Source organism: Bicyclus anynana, chromosome 21, assembly GCF_947172395.1.
Source record: "Bicyclus anynana chromosome 21, ilBicAnyn1.1, whole genome shotgun sequence".
NCBI classification, from domain to species: domain Eukaryota; kingdom Metazoa; phylum Arthropoda; class Insecta; order Lepidoptera; family Nymphalidae; genus Bicyclus; species Bicyclus anynana.
In genome coordinates this window covers 3,243,425-3,258,913 of record NC_069103.1, presented here as the reverse complement: position 1 = coordinate 3,258,913, position 15,489 = coordinate 3,243,425, and the positions used below count along the sequence as shown (strand labels likewise).

At 34.7% G+C, this 15,489-nt stretch overlaps 4 protein-coding genes across 5 annotated transcripts in view; 1 reads left to right on the top strand and 3 right to left on the bottom strand.

Annotated features, from left to right (window-relative positions):
* Positions 1-113: 113 nt before the first annotated feature.
* LOC112047207 (complex I intermediate-associated protein 30, mitochondrial) lies at positions 114-8,143 on the bottom strand. The gene is made up of 5 exons (XM_024084234.2): positions 7,700-8,143; positions 2,564-2,781; positions 1,976-2,161; positions 1,319-1,463; positions 114-234 (listed from the first exon to the last, which is right to left on the bottom strand). The coding sequence occupies exons 1-5, from the start codon at positions 7,992-7,994 to the stop codon at positions 155-157; spliced, it is 924 nt and encodes a 307-aa protein (XP_023940002.1). The 5' UTR covers positions 7,995-8,143; the 3' UTR covers positions 114-154.
* On the bottom strand, positions 3,937-6,506 carry LOC112047206 (uncharacterized). The gene has a single exon (XM_024084233.2). The coding sequence runs from the start codon at positions 6,267-6,269 to the stop codon at positions 4,914-4,916; it is 1,356 nt and encodes a 451-aa protein (XP_023940001.1). The 5' UTR covers positions 6,270-6,506; the 3' UTR covers positions 3,937-4,913.
* Positions 8,144-8,515: 372 nt separating the features above from the next.
* On the top strand, positions 8,516-9,854 carry LOC112047229 (transcription initiation factor IIA subunit 2). The gene is made up of 4 exons (XM_024084265.2): positions 8,516-8,722; positions 8,803-8,930; positions 9,282-9,388; positions 9,689-9,854. Exons 1-4 carry the CDS (start codon positions 8,648-8,650, stop codon positions 9,706-9,708), a joined length of 330 nt encoding a protein of 109 aa, XP_023940033.1. The 5' UTR covers positions 8,516-8,647; the 3' UTR covers positions 9,709-9,854.
* A 795-nt stretch (positions 9,855-10,649) lies between these two features.
* Positions 10,650-15,489, bottom strand: part of LOC112047214 (proteasome activator complex subunit 4B) — a 38,623-nt gene continuing 33,783 nt past the window's right edge. For both annotated transcript variants that reach the window (XM_052888041.1, XM_052888042.1), the window contains one exon: positions 10,650-14,229. In XM_052888041.1, coding sequence (XP_052744001.1) covers positions 13,855-14,229 — 375 coding nt within the window. In that variant the 3' untranslated portion in view covers positions 10,650-13,854. The remainder of the gene's footprint in view (positions 14,230-15,489) is intronic.

The window sequence follows — 15,489 nt, the reverse complement described above, 5'->3', positions numbered from 1 at the left end:
TTTTAAAATTTCGTGATGAATAACCTTTCGCATATATATATTGAGATTACAAAACGAAATATAGATAACGTTGACTCACATAAAATAAAGGGTAGCAAATAAAACGCTATGAATAATTGTCTCACGTATTTAATTAGTTAAACTAATACAATAATTACACTCCAACTATGTATCTATCAGTTTTGTACATTTCGTAAGCGAAGTCTTCGTCGTGTGTCGGGTCAAATTCTAAACCTGAAATGTAAAGTAATTGTTAATATGTTCTATTTTATTACAAAAAGGAAGTATTTGTATATAGTTGTTACGACAGTGTATGACGCCTGTGTAAATAAGACGGTATTTGGTGATTTGAGTTCAGTTCTTTGTTAAGCAGCGTGCACACCGTCACGCTGCTTGTCGCGTTAGTGATTTCGTGCATTATAAGGTATGTTTTGTGGTGAAATTATTGATCCGGCTCGAAGGATCATTTTGTAAGGGCCAGGCTTAATAAAACAGCTTTTCTTATAAAACGGCTTATTTCTTTGGAGACGTGTGTGGTGACCGTGTCTCGGTTGAAGCAAGAGTCGTTGAATTTCAAATTAGTTGTCAATGAGTGACGTTTTGATTTTACTATCAGTGAGTGACGTTTACTGTCACCAAACGCGTTCCATTTCGCCTTTTATTTAAAATCAGATCAGATGTAATGTACAACAACAATATGTGGCAAATAAATAATATTAATTCGCGTCGTTTACACATATTATATTGTTTAGTGTGGGCATGGGGAACAAGTCAGGCGGGGAGGTGAGTGTTAATGCATCATGAAACCTTTAAAACTACATCCAAGGTCACAAGTCCTGGGGCTCGAGATGTTTCTACTGTCGCTGCTTTTCCTTCCTTTTTCCTTTACGTTATACTATGTTTCAACTTCAGAGCATATCAATCTATACTAATATTCTAAATGCGAAAGTAAGTCGGTCTGTCTGTTACCTTTTTACGGGTAAACGTCTGAACCGATCAAAATAAATTTTGGTATAATGGGACCTAGGAGCAATACAAAGGGTAGGTAAGTACTTTACGACCCTAAATTAAAAAATAAAAGTGAAATAGAGGTTGAAAGTTTGTATGCAGGTAAATTCCTTCACTTTTAGAGTTATTTTTAAAAAATTGTTCTTAGATCATAAAAAAATACGAAATATAATGTAATTTAAGAATTTTTAAAATTAAACCCTAATAAATAAAATAAATTATTAAAGTGGTGAAATAGGAATGAAAGTTTACATTGATTTCCACGCGGACGAAGTCGCGGGCGTCCGCTAGTACAAGTATAAAATATTACCAATATATTCAAGTTCAAGATTGAAAGGCCCGTCGATCTTATCCCCGCACGAGATGCCGAAGTGCGTGACGCGGTCGAGGCGCATGCGACTCTGCTTGTCCTGTATCAGCCCCTTTGAGCCTAAAATGAACTTTGAAAACGGAATCTGAAACAAATATAATCTAGGTAATTAGGTAGATAGGTATATCACACTATATAAAAAAGGCAAATGTTTGTCTTTGTGTAAGTGTAGATTAATAAGTACTAAACCGATTTAGATGAATTCGAGATAAATATATTCAATAATCTAGATAGATTATTGGCTATATTTTATCTCGAATTCCACTTAGAGTTAACCCTTTGGGTTAAAAATGATTATTTCAGCGGTTAAACAATAAAAGAAAATTAAACGTAATTAAAATTAAATTAAAAGGAAAGCTAACAATAAAAGGTAAAGGTAGGTCTGTTATGTGTATTATTAATAATAACTAATCATTATCGGTCAGTCATCAATATTTATCATTACATAGTATGTATCATTTGACGACGACGGGTCTTCTCCGGCTCGTGTAAACGGGGCGGTGTTTTCTTCCATCCCCTCCCGGGATTGAGGCTTTTCAGCCTAGGGGTTTGTGTCAAGCGCGTGTTAAGTTTAAAAAAATATATAATTTTCGTCACCTTAGCGATTTGCCAATAAGGTCCGCCCCTAGTGAAGAGCACGTAGTGGTAGATATCGTTCCACGTGATGTCGTAGTAGCCCTCGCACGATATGTTGAGCAGGTAGGAGCGCCCGTCGCCGCGCAGCTTCACCACCAGCGTGTTGTAGAGGTGCCAGTTGTACGTCGCCTCGCGTTTGAATGCTTTCTGAGGACAATAGTGTCATTGTCAGCCAGTGGCGTTCGTTCGTTCGTCATCAACCTATATTCGGCTCACTGCTGGGTGTAGGTTCGAATTCTGTCCGGACATACACCTCCAACTTTTCAGTTGTGTGCATTTTAAGAAATTCAATATCGCGCGTCAAAAACGGTGAAGGAAAACATCGTGAGGAAACCTGCATACCAAAGAATTATCTTAATTCTCTGCGTGTGTGAAGTCTGCCAATCCGCATTGGGCCAGCTTGGTGGACTATTGGCCTTACCCCTCTCATTCTGAGAGGAGACTCGAGCTCAGCAGTGAGCCGAATATGATTGATGACGATATCTATACTTACTTACCTATAATAAAATATGAAACAAATTGACGAATCTTTATACTAAGATTCCGTACCCGTGTGCGTTGTGACCTCAAGGCGCAGTATCCAGCCTTCTTGACCCTGCCGTCCTTCGGCACCCTGGTGTCCAGGTACCCGTGGAACAGCGCGCGGCCGGCCGGGCTCGGGCTGAAGGAGCACGAGCTGTAGCCCTGGTTGTGGTCACTGTCGCTCGTGGTCACGAACTGCTCCAGGACTTTGGGCTCGTTGAAACACCATAGCAAGTCTGTTTCGCCTGAAACCATTTAATTATTACTTACTTATTTTATTGCTTAACTTTATTGGACAACAAGACCATTAATTATTTATTACTTTAAATAGGGATGATGACAGTTTTTTAAATTGTATATAAATTGAGGGTATACTAATAGCAAAGCAATTTTGTAAAAGCAACAGGGTATCTGCGATCATTACTTTCGGAGCTACAGGGATTTAAAGGGTCAGATTTGCGGCGCTACCGCGGATCCCTGAAAAACGCTCCATACAAAATGGCACGATTTAGTGACGTCGTTGGCTCGCTGATCGTTATGTTTGTATAGGCGTTCAAATAAAATTACTAATATCTTTGTTATTTGTGCGTTCATGTTTATAGTTCATTTATTAAAAAATGTCACATTTAATGTTATGAAGCTTAAACTGTATGAATTTTCATCTAATTGCGATAAAAAAAAATTAATAGATTTTGAAATTTTTTAATTTTATTTATTTTGCAAATATCCAGACAATCTTTGTTTTTTATGTATAAATTAGTTAACATTGACCTTATTTACCCGAATGTATCATAAAAATCAATATATTCAAACCTAGTCATCATCCCCATTTTATAAGAATAACGAGCGACGCCCTCGACTTAGTCCGCGTGAAGCCCTACCTCTACCTATCTTACCCCTACCCAAAGTATCCTATGCCCGTCTCCGTTCTAATTTCAGCCAAATCGGTCCAGACGTTCTAAGTTATTAGTCGTGTAAATAACACTTTTTTCTTTTATAATAATAAAAGAAAATCGTTAATATAACTTGGTATCTACCATTTGCGTTTTATCGATTAATTACGAGACATCCTGTATATATATATACATAGATATATATACAGGACAGGATGTCTCGGGCGAGTATTAAACGTATGACTTCTCGCTATTGAGCCCAGTCCCTTTACTGAGGGATATCGAGGCCTCATCATTATCAGCATATTTTACTGGCCCACTTTGCTGGTTGGCGGGTTTAGGGTCCAATAAAGGGACAGGTCACATGATTAAGTTATTGATCAGATCTGTCATTCCCATTTTTTTAGTTTTCGAAGCATTCGCTTTTGTAGAATATATATAAATCACATACCATTAATTATGAGAAGTATATGTTTTAGGTAAGATTAGATAAATGAAACAAATTCAAACTTTTATAGAAAATTTATTGTTACTAATTAAAAGTCATCAAAGAAATCAAATTAAATTAACTTAACAAAGCATGAGATTCTTGCCACCTGACTATAGAAGTATAGATGGTATATGATTTTGAATAACATAATATAAAAGGAGCTAAAACTAAAAATTAAAAATAATAATACCATAGACCCACAATTCTTTTTAATAACAACAATTTTCTGTGCTTTCTCTCTCCCTTTAATCCTCTGCTCTGTTGTAGCTGCCATATTGGATATAAGAAACACAAAATCAGCTCAGAAAAATCAAAACGCTAAACAAAGTAACATCTATATATACAAACATACAGGTCAGTAAATACATGCATACATAATATAATGAAAAATGTCATAAAAAGCACCACATTTTTGGAAAAAACAATTAAAAATGACCTCTTACATAAAAAGAACAATTTAGTTTTAGAATTAAAATAATCATAAAATCTATATTCTAACTATAAAATAAATTCAAGTATAATAGATGAAAAGTGAAATGTCTTTAAAGGTTGACGTAATAGTAATTAAATATCATAAGTCCCGTGCCGTGCATAAGGTTGTCGATCAGGGTATGCACTAATAATAAAATTAAGCACACTTAAAGTATGCAATACTTTAATGCATGTATGAAGTGCATGCCACTAAATACATGTAATATTAACCAACTTGCCACTTGATTTATGTCCAGACAAATCAATGGTATTTTTTTTCAAGAATTTAGATGTCTTATCCTGAATGTAGATTGAAGTGTATTTAAATATCAATGGAAACTAAATAGAAATTCAACCAAACAGAAATTACAAAAATTTAGATAGAAATCATACTTTCTTTGACTAAGAAATTAAAATCCAAGACTTCAAAAATACCTACATGTAGCAAAAGTGTTACATATTTATTCTACTAGGTATTAAATTAAAAAAAAACTTTATTCATGTTTCAGAGGGTAAGTCCACTTCAGTTGCTATTAATCAGTTGGTCACAAATTCTTGTCAACTCTTCTATGTTTCTATTTTTTTGTGTCAAAGTCTCCTGGAGAGAGGACACGGTGATTTCATGTTTCTTAATGTTAGCGTTTAATTTTGTGATCTCTAAGTTGTGTGTTTTGTTCATTTGCTCTAGTGTCTCATTGGCTTTGTTCAGACTGTCAGTGGTAGCTTGCTTCAATGCATTGTATGAATTCTCGTATTTTTTCATTCCAGCTTCGTATTCAGTTATTTTCTGCAGTAACAATTTTTGATCATCTTTAAATGTGTTTATAACAACCTTACACTTTTCATATTTTGTGAGCAGATCGTTGAATGAGCTCTCCATACTTGTGAGGTGGCGAAGGGCCTCGTCCTTTTCAGCTGACAGTTTTTCCTGGTCGTCAATGAGCTGGGATATAGTTTTCTCATATTCCTCCATAACTATAGCCATTTGTTTGTTACTCAATGTTTTGTCACTAACCTGTTGTACCAGTTTGCATTCCTTCTGTGTCAATGATTCAACCTGACCTTCCAGCTTATTAATTTGAATTCCCATTTCTTCTTTTGTTTTTTGTAATGTGTACTTAAGTTCCTTGTTCTCTCTTCTGAGAAACGAGAGCTCCTGGTCCTGCTTCTGGAGGACGACTCTTAAAGATTGGACATGATTGAAGTCTTGAGATGCAAATGTATTGTCATATTTGAATCGCGGGCTCCGAGGTGCCGCTGTCGGCGGTGTGTTTCCAAATATGTTGATCAACCTCTCTGGGCCGACTTGCGTTGGCGTGAGGATAGCGGATACGCTGCGCACCAGAGCCGGGGTTGGCGCAGGAGGCCCAAGTATAACTTTCGGAGTGTCAGCAATTACAACGGGACTCACCATCTGTGTTGGCTTATCATTTGCACATTTGGAGGTGAGTGAACCCGCAGATGAAGTATATCTAGAATGTGCCGCACCGTCGTTCACTATAGAGTTGTTGCTAGCGGTTTCATAGCCTATGTCGTTCTCTGACAAGTCTGCCACAGATTCTGGCGGAGCGCAGTGGGCTAGCAGTGTTTTCGCGTACAGGGGGTCAAATTTCACAAACAAGCTGTCCTTTCCTCTGTCAATTAAAGTCTGGTTTTTTTTCGATTCAGTGCATTTGTCGAGATAGTCCAAGCTGGTAGCGTTAAATAGATTATCGTCGTGGACTTCTCGCATCGTCACGTCACAAATGCTGTCGAATTCGCCGTCAGTCAGGTAGTCGCTCGGCAAGTGTGGGTCATCGAGTACAGTTCTTCTTGGAGATAACGTCATTAGATCTACAGTAGAAGACAAAGGTGTTCTGAAACTTTCGTCGGACGCCATGCTTCTCAATTTTGCACAATAACTTTAGTTACTAAGTTTTATCACTCGGTTGAGTCGTTACACGAGTTGGGAAGAAGGATTATCGCACAGTATTCATTATTTGAGAATTGAGAAATATCACACAAAACAGCAACTAGCAGCCAGTAGGTTTAAAAATATTCCTGAATCGTCGGACTTGAACAACGAAAATTGAAATTACAAGCTAACGGATGTTTTCGATTTGAAACTGACAAGCGCTACATGTGTCATGTGCTTTGCGTAGACGTCAGAATTTGACATTTACACACTATACTTGTCTACTTGTCTATGCTATGCGCATTGGCAAGTAATAATGCATGGTTAAATTATTTTTTATTTTATTTTTCGACACGATTATGGGTGATTAGGACTATTGATAGTATAAAGCAGAGGTTGGCAACCTTTTATCGTCATCATTATCAACCCATATTCGGCTCACTCCTGAGCTCGAGTCTCCTATGAGGGGTTGCTCCTGTCAGATTGGCAGACTTCACACACGCAGAGAATTAAGGAAATTCTCTGATATGCAAGTTTCCTCAGGATGTTTTTGACCTTCACCATTTGAAACGTGATATTTAATTTCTTAAAATGCACAGAATCGGAGGCAGAGGTCATATAATAGCATAACAAGTAATAATACAGAAGTCTGTGATGGACAGACCTTGGAATTTAAATACTGTAATAAACTATACAGGGTGTCCCTTAATCAATGGATAAAACACAAATGGTAGATACACCACCTAATTGGAATAATTAGTATTGAAATAATCCTTAGGATGACCACAATATATATTTTTTATTGGATCTTTTAAATTTTTCTATCTTGAATCAGTTTTTTTTAATGCTGTACTTGTATTAAATATTTGAAAGATCTGATTTTTGTTAAATATTACAGATTAAATTACCCATGGATTTTTATAAATATTTTTTTATTTGTTTTGTAGAAGGAGCTTTGAGTGCAACAATTATTTTTCTTTTGAAAATAAATTCCTGTAAAGAACAATGTATGGAACTGAAGTGGACCATCATTTAAAAAACTTCGACACTTATCGAGGTTTTTAAATTGGTATAAAATTTGTGTCTACTTTTTGTAGTTACAAAGTTGCTGGTAAAAATGTAGTGGAGGTGGTGAATTTTCAATACTAGAAAAAAAAGTTTTCACAATCTAACTGTTTTTTTTTTTCAAAATTTATTATAATATCTGCTTACTTGTATAAATTTACTAATGCAGTCAAGATAGATACATCCCATCGCAGCCAGTTTTACAAATCTATAAAAGAACAATATTCCATCACAAATTTCAAGAAAAGATACAGAATTTGTCTACAAAAGTTCTACAGAAAATGGACTCTTTCTTATTTGTTAAGAATTAGGATATTAATAATAATAAGTTGAAATAAAAAACAAGATACCTGGTCTAGCTATAAGTAAGGGGTCAGCAGCTAAAAATTCTTTTGCTTCTTCTCCTAGCAATTTAAATTCTGATTTAATTTCCTTAAAACCTTTCATAATATGTTGAAGGGTTGAAACTTTTTCCTTGGCATCATAGCCACCCTTTCTATCCTTCTCCCAGAATAAAAGTCTCTTTGGGCTTACATTTACGTTGGAGTGTATCTTCAATGCACTAGCGTCGCACTGTCTACACAAGATGCTAAACGAGCGATATCCTTGTAAAGAATACGTTTTCCAATTTCTACACAATGCCATTTTGCAAAAAAATCTTATCTATCACTTATTGGACTGCAAACTTTATGAAAGTAGGTACTTAACATGTATTTTTTTGAATTCCATTATTTTATTTCCATTTGAAAACAAAATTCTAACCTATTAAATTAAAAATTTATTGTTTACTGTCAAAATCAGCTGTTAAATATCATAGAGAAAAATTCTTTTTGTTGTTTTGTTTACATAGAATGTACACCATTTTAAGATTCTATAACTGTTTTATTCTTTGGTTGCGAAGAAATTGTAAATCAAGAACAAATATATATATTTTCTAAACTAAAATCTAGGAAAAGGTCGGATGAATTAAAAAAACCTACGAAAAAGTCAGTTTCATTCATTTTTGAACCTCATTACCTTCGCATTTTTAACCGACTTCCAAAAAGGAGGAGGTTCTACGTTCGGCTGTATGTATGTTCTTTTTTAATTTCGAACTTCACTTTGACAATATTCTAAGTTACTGACAATTTACTGTGTAGTCAGTGTCTGTGGTAAAAATCTACATTTGTTGTCTGTGCTTAAACTTACGTCTGCAAAAAAATACCTTCAGTTTTTTAGAATTTTGATGGTGGTATAATTTTTTTATAAATTGTAAATTAAATATCAGTTTCAACGTTCTTTTAATTAATTTATCAGTTATGTCTTCGTATCAACTGTACAGGAACACAACAATTGGGAACACGTTACAAGAAAGCCTCGACGAATTGATTGAAGTGACTATTTATTTACCATCCAAAATACCATGTCTTAATACTTTGTCGTGTCCTTGTAATAATTAATATTTTTTTTCCAGTACGGTCAAATAACACCAAATATAGCAGTGAAGGTGATGTTACAATTTGACAAATCTATAAACCAAGCCTTATCAAACAGGGTTAAATCTAGGCTAACCTTCAAGGCAGGAAAATTAAATACTTATAGGTAGGTATATCTTCTTTGTACTAATGAATGAAGTATTAAATTTGTTAATAGCATCTTTCAATATTTTGGTTTTGGTTGTTTTTGCTACCATTTACGCAAATACAAAAAATGTTGATCCTGAAATCTTAAATATTTGTTAAGTTCATTAATATAAATCTTGATCTAGCTTAAAGCTGAGTTAGAGCATGTCCAAGTGATATGCAGGTTCTAAATTATACAAAAACACTTAACAAGTTCTAATGAAGGGAAGGAATATTGATGTTATTTAACTGGTATGGTTGTAACTCGACACAAGTTTATGTTGAAATCTCATTTTTTACACCATGTATATTGAAATTTAATTTGTTCTAGATTTTGTGATAATGTGTGGACATTTATGCTAAACGACGTTGAATTTAGGGAAGTCCAAGAAGTTGCCAAAGTGGATAAAGTCAAAATTGTAGCCTGTGATGGTAAAAGTAAGTAAATTATGATATCTATACTAATATTATTAAAAGGGAAAAATTTTATTATTTGTTTGTATTAGATAGGCTTTGAAACTACAGAATCGGTTTGAATATTCAATATATATTATTAAATTCTTTCACTGTACAGGAGCTACACTATTAGTGCTATAGGCTATATTTTATCCCCATAATCTTCCAGAAATGGAAACTATGTGGGTGAAACTGTGTGGCGTCTGCTAGTTGATTTTGCTTTAACAACTTACAAGTGTATGATTGTGCAAGCATTTCTAACTATTGACTTTTGGTTTACAGATGTTGATGACCGGAGGTAATATCTACTGTATATTGTAATGGAAAGGTTTTGTAAATTACCATTTTGCTAAATTATTATCTAATTGTATAACACAATGTGTTGTGACTTTGATTTTGTTGCAGTTTATTTGTGAGTGATAATTCAAATAAAACTGCTTAAGTCAAATGCTCCTTTTATTTTAGATAGAATTGTCCTCAAGTTATCCAATATTTTTTCTCTGCATCGTTATTATTATAGAGTTGTGACCCTTATCACACATTCACGACTATTGCCCGCACAATGTCTCGCCATGCGGCTCAGCTTTTTACACCTTGTAGAGCTTTGTGTACTTTTAAAAGAGTAGAGAGAGAGTGGTGTGGATTTGATCTGACCAATGCATAAGGCTACATCTTTGAGGTCTCTTTCCTTCCACTTTGCTTTGATTTTAATTATAAATATGCCATATTTATGTTTAAGCCTAACACCAACACTATATTGGACCAAAAATATAACACTGACCGTTACTTCTGTAAAATTCTTTCTGTCTTGTCTGTCTTATACATTGCAGCCACATTTAAAATTTTATGATTACTTTCATGCTTAATTTTATGATTGATTTTATGATTTTTTCATGGTGGAATTTTTTCATTTTGTACAAGTTATGCAGTGATGATGCAATCTAAGATGGAAGCAGGGTAACTTGCTATTTTATCCACAGTCCCTTCAGTTTCTACATGACATCATCATACCGGAAAGCTAAATCACTTGGCAGTCTTTACTGGTAACCAAATTCAAATAATGGTACAGGCTAAATCGTGGAACAGACACAAGAGACACCAATACATTGCATAGTGTGCATATTGCCATTAAATGTATATTTTGGATTTTGTGGTAGAAGATCTGCGACAGATTTTATGATCACAGTGGCACTGCCCTTAACATCCTACAGCAGAATTTATTATTGAAAAATAAAAGTCAATATCTTTGGTAATAATTTTTATTATATTATACATTTTTTAATCTTATTACACCAAGTTTTCCGTTTGTTTTCTAATTAAAAAACCTTCACAGATCTTTAGAAAAAAAAAAACAACTAAACACAACACTAAAATTATTATAAAGAGAACCCAAATTTAATTTATATCTAACAAATAAACATGTATACACTTATTTTTGCAAAAACAAATGCATTAAAAATAAAACTATAGTCATGTATATGTATAAAATATACACAATAATAATATAATATATACATTGTCTATATAAAAATATATATATATTCCTGAGGTATAATGCAATATAACCTAATACCAAGAGTTTTAACTAGGTATTTATACCTATAAACTGTAAGTAATTTTTAACTTTTGAATAATGCTGTTTTTATTTTACTCTTAAATCAATATAGTTTTTTTTACCAACTTATAACAAACTCAAGGTCAAAGAGAATTTACGTAATATGAAGTGATGGGCCTAATGATTTTATTATTGGCGATGTTGAAAGTTTCATTTGATTTACAACTGATAAATTGCAATATGCTAAGTAATTGAAACCATTTACCAACCATTTATAGAAATACCTAATGCAACCAAAGAATTTTGATAAAATAAACAATTTGTTTTAAATAAATTACCGCTAGGTATAAATACCTATACTATACTTCTACAAAACTAGCAGTCAGTGGATATAAAGAATATTAACTGAGAAGTTTTAGGCTAATCCTGTATAATAAGGTAGTTGATTCATATCAAATTTAATACATATTATATTATATAAAAACAATATTAATTTCGTGTAGTACATGAAGCAAGATTCCGAAATATATCGATATCAATGAATAAAAGTTAAGGATTTCTTAGAAAACTTAATTTAAATATCACGTATTTTTTTTAATTTTCCAAACGTCAAAATCACTGTTGTCCATTCTGTGACGTCACTAACGTCGAACTAATTGTTAATATTTTTGCAAAACGATTTTTTGTAGTGACGTCATGAAACAAGTTATAAGACTGTCATGGCCGACAGGCGTTTTAGCTCGTATTGTCAAAAACATATTTAAAAACTAAATTTTTATGTAATCACGTCTCAAAAAAATTAAAAAAAAAAATCAGTCTAATAGAACGATAATGAACTATTTAAGACCATTTAAAAAAAGTGTCAACTAGCCTATTGTATGGATCCGCGAGTTGGTCGTTAACTATCCTATAGTTAACGACCAACTCGCGGATCTCATGAGAAAGCTCAAAGTCACTCAGCAGGCGGCGAGCTATTGCTAGCTTGGAGTTTCAGAATTTTCAACATTGTATATAATCTTTTTAACATAAAAATGGAACCGACTTCAAAGACATATTTCAGTTATCTTAATTTCAACACTAAATTACTAAACCTGAAAATGAAATGGGACCAATCTGGATGTTTACTTTTTCAAATAAAAAAAGAATTTTCAAAATTGGTTAATAAATGATAAAGTTATGAGGTTCGTTATCAACCCATATCCAACTCACTGCTGAGCTCAAGTCTCCTCTCAAAATGAGAGGTGTTAGGCCAATAGTCCACCACGCTGGCCCAATGAGGATTGGCAGACTTTACACACGCAGAGAATTACGAAAATTCTCTGGTATGCAGATTTTATTCACCGTTTCATACACCTGTTATTTAATTTCTGAAAATGCACAACTGAAAATTTGCATGCCCCGGTTCGGATTCGAACCCTCGTCCTCCGGAATCGGAGGCAGAGGTCATATCCACTGGGCTATTACGGCGCGTTATGAGATAACAAACATTAAAAAAAAACGCGTCGAATTGAGATTCTCCTCTGTTTTTGAAGTCGGTTGAAAGTATAGAAGAACCAAAGTCACTGATAGCTGAGCGAGTGGCGAAGTTGAAGTGGCAATGGGTAAGTGTTGATTTACGCAATTTAAGTGTTGATTTACACAATTTAAGTGTTGATTTACACGAGCAGCAGTTGCTCGTGTAAATGAACACTTACCTACTTGTAAATGAATATATTCCTAATGTCGAATTAAGTGGTCAGTATTAAATCGGGATATTAGACGTCCCGATCAAACGGTTTATCTAATATTTATACGCAGTGGCGTGCGTAAGGTTTTAACTAGGTATTTATACCTATAAACTGTAAAATGGAAAATTCCAATAAAGTTTTGTAATATAACAATACGAGGCATTTATGGACGCCACCTGGCAACATTATTGCATAAATAATAATTGATTCCGCCAACGACTTGCGCGCAATTTATTGTCTTTAGATCGTATATCGTTGTTTTCTATTGTATCCCTAGTGCGAAATAATACACATAATGTCATAATTGCGAACACAATTATTTGCTATCGCTATTGGCTAAAATATAATTATAGCAAGAATAGTGTAAATTTGTATAAATGTAAAAATTGTCACTATGTAACTATTTCAACTTTTGGTATTAAATTTTCCAGTACATCGAGGCAACTTTTTTCAAAATCTGACAGCGGATCTAATTTCTCGAGCGAAATATTGTCATTTTTATTCAATTAAATAGTTTCCTTTCCTGTGTATATTGCCTAACTAATAGTCTTAAGAACTCATATTAAATAACTAACATCTCACGGCCTGTTCATATATCAGAAGTGGGATCACATTTCAAGCACCTCACTTTTTATGGCAAATTGTATGTAAATTCAACCACTAACAGTCGCAACTATTAGGCCCCTCGCCCACGGCGACTTTTTGTTGCGATACAGTCGCGATACTGTCGCGCGTAGCATCGATACATACGCGAAGCTGTTGCTAGTTGTGTGCCCTCACCTACGGGAACAGATTCAGTCGCGATGCAAACGCGATTCGGTCGCGATGCAGTTACGACACAAAAATACCTTGGATTAGACAATCCCTCCCCCCTCCGTTCTCTCTACCGATGTCGTCCGACGCAGTCGCGCGTTTGTATCTAAACAAACGCGATGCAGTAGCGCGTTAGTAATGCGTTGGCATTACTATTGTAGCGCGACTAACACGCATTAGAAGAGAGTCTGTCGCGCATTTGTCAAACGCGCGACTGCATTTCTACAAAAAGTCGCCGTGGGCGAGGGGCCTTAGTCGCTTAACGTAATTTGTCGATTCCAAAATATTTTGATCTGTACGACAGTTAAGAAAGTTTCCACAACCGTTAATTTGCTTTCAAAGTGCAGTGCTATTTAGGCGCAATATGTTGGCGGTGAGGTCAAATCTGCCAACAAATCTAGTTCCTCTTCGGTCAACTGCTCCCTATGTTTGGTCCAATCGTCTTGGTGCGTCCTCCTAAAATCGGCCAATGCCTTCCTTATGGTGGCGGGGATTGGGTCGGGTGCGCTGGTGTGCCTGGCCAATTCAGTCAGAACATCGCCAAGCCTTGGCCCAAGGCTGTAGGGCCTCGACGACAAGTAGCCACACAGGCCAAGGACTCCGCAATGGCGTTCAACTAACTCCTTAGACCTACAGCTTCGTTGAAGTGATTTTAAGGTCTTCTCCTCATCGGGTAAGGCTCGACAGTGCATCAGACCTGTAAGTAGTTTGGCAGCCGCTTGTCGGACCTGGAGAATAATAAACAATAATATAAATGAAGCTTTTTCCCTTTAAAGGTTTCAAAAAACTCTCCTAGGATCAATATCGGGGAAGGTACAAATAGACGCATGACTGTCAAATTATAGTAAGCGACACTTATTTTGTAAGTGACAATTTTAACAATAACGATTTTGAGGGAAAACGTAAAATGGGTCAATACCAACTGATTCGCTTATCGTTAATAAAACTATTTTAAATAGTGGTTACACTATCAAATAAAAAAATATCAAATCTTTATCATAAGAATAAAAAGATTTGATATTTTGCAGCGCAAGCGACATGAGTAAATATAGAAAAGTATTAAGGTAAATAAAAAGTAACTTTTGCAGCGAAATCGCAAACGTCTAAACGTAATAAAATTGAATTAAGACAGCACAATTGTTGTACCACGAGCGCCCCAAGAGAGTCGAGGTAAGACTCCGGGATCGGTAGAATTTTTTTTACAACTGATTACTATCAAGTTAATTTTCTGTGAGTTAGCTTATATGATAGATAGATAATGTAACACGCAATTTGTAGGACATTGTGGCTGGTAATTTGTTTAACTATTAATTAAGCAACAGTAAATAAAACAGCTGGTTAGTTACAACTTTTAATAACTTGTTATTGATACAAGCTGGGAGGAGGGTAGTTTACCAAAATTTCTGACTAACCAGATATTTTTTTTACTGTTGCTTAATTAATAGTTATACACAATGTCCTATAAATTGCGTTGCGACGCTCAGAAATTTTCATTTCCTGGTAACTCAGTTAGCTACCAGAATCAAGCATTTTCGTAAATAAAAAAGTTGATCGTCTCATCGAGGTGAAGCTACGCACGAAAAATTAAATAGATAGTAATCAGTTGTAAAAAAAAATTCTACGGATCTCTGACTATAATGGCATAGTCTTGAGGTAAATGCAAATAGGGATGATGACAGTTTTTTAAATTGTATATAAATTAAGAGTATGCTAATAGTAAAGCAATTTTGTAAAAGTAACAGAGTATCTGCGATCATTACTTTCGGCGCGATAGGATTTAAAAGATTTGCGGCGCTGCCGCGGATCTCTGAAAAACGCCCCATACAAAATGGTACGAACTAATGACGTCGTAGGTGCATAATGATAGTTACATTTGTATGGGCGGTCAAACAAAATTACTAATATCTTTGATTATAGTTCATATATTGAAAAATGTCACATTTAATGTAAGGAAGCTGAAACTGTATGAATTTTCATCTAATTACGAT

What these genes read in the sequence shown, in the direction of transcription:
- LOC112047206 (XM_024084233.2), bottom strand. Translation starts at nt 6,269, where the DNA reads ATGGCGTCCGACGAAAGTTTCAGAACACCTTTGTCTTCTACTGTAGAT.
- LOC112047207 (XM_024084234.2), bottom strand. Translation starts at nt 7,994, where the DNA reads ATGGCATTGTGTAGAAATTGGAAAACGTATTCTTTACAAGGATATCGC. An exon ending in CTTATTGGCAAATCGCTAAG is followed by an intron (nt 1,464 to 1,975) that starts GTGACGAAAATT and finishes TATTTGTTTCAG; the next exon opens with ATTCCGTTTTCAAAGTTCAT. An exon ending in TCTTGAACTTGAATATATTG is followed by an intron (nt 235 to 1,318) that starts GTAATATTTTAT and finishes TTTACATTTCAG; the next exon opens with GTTTAGAATTTGACCCGACA.
- LOC112047229 (XM_024084265.2), top strand. Translation starts at nt 8,648, where the DNA reads ATGTCTTCGTATCAACTGTACAGGAACACAACAATTGGGAACACGTTA. An exon ending in GGAAAATTAAATACTTATAG is followed by an intron (nt 8,931 to 9,281) that starts GTAGGTATATCT and finishes AATTTGTTCTAG; the next exon opens with ATTTTGTGATAATGTGTGGA. An exon ending in TGTAGCCTGTGATGGTAAAA is followed by an intron (nt 9,389 to 9,688) that starts GTAAGTAAATTA and finishes TTTGGTTTACAG; the next exon opens with ATGTTGATGACCGGAGGTAA.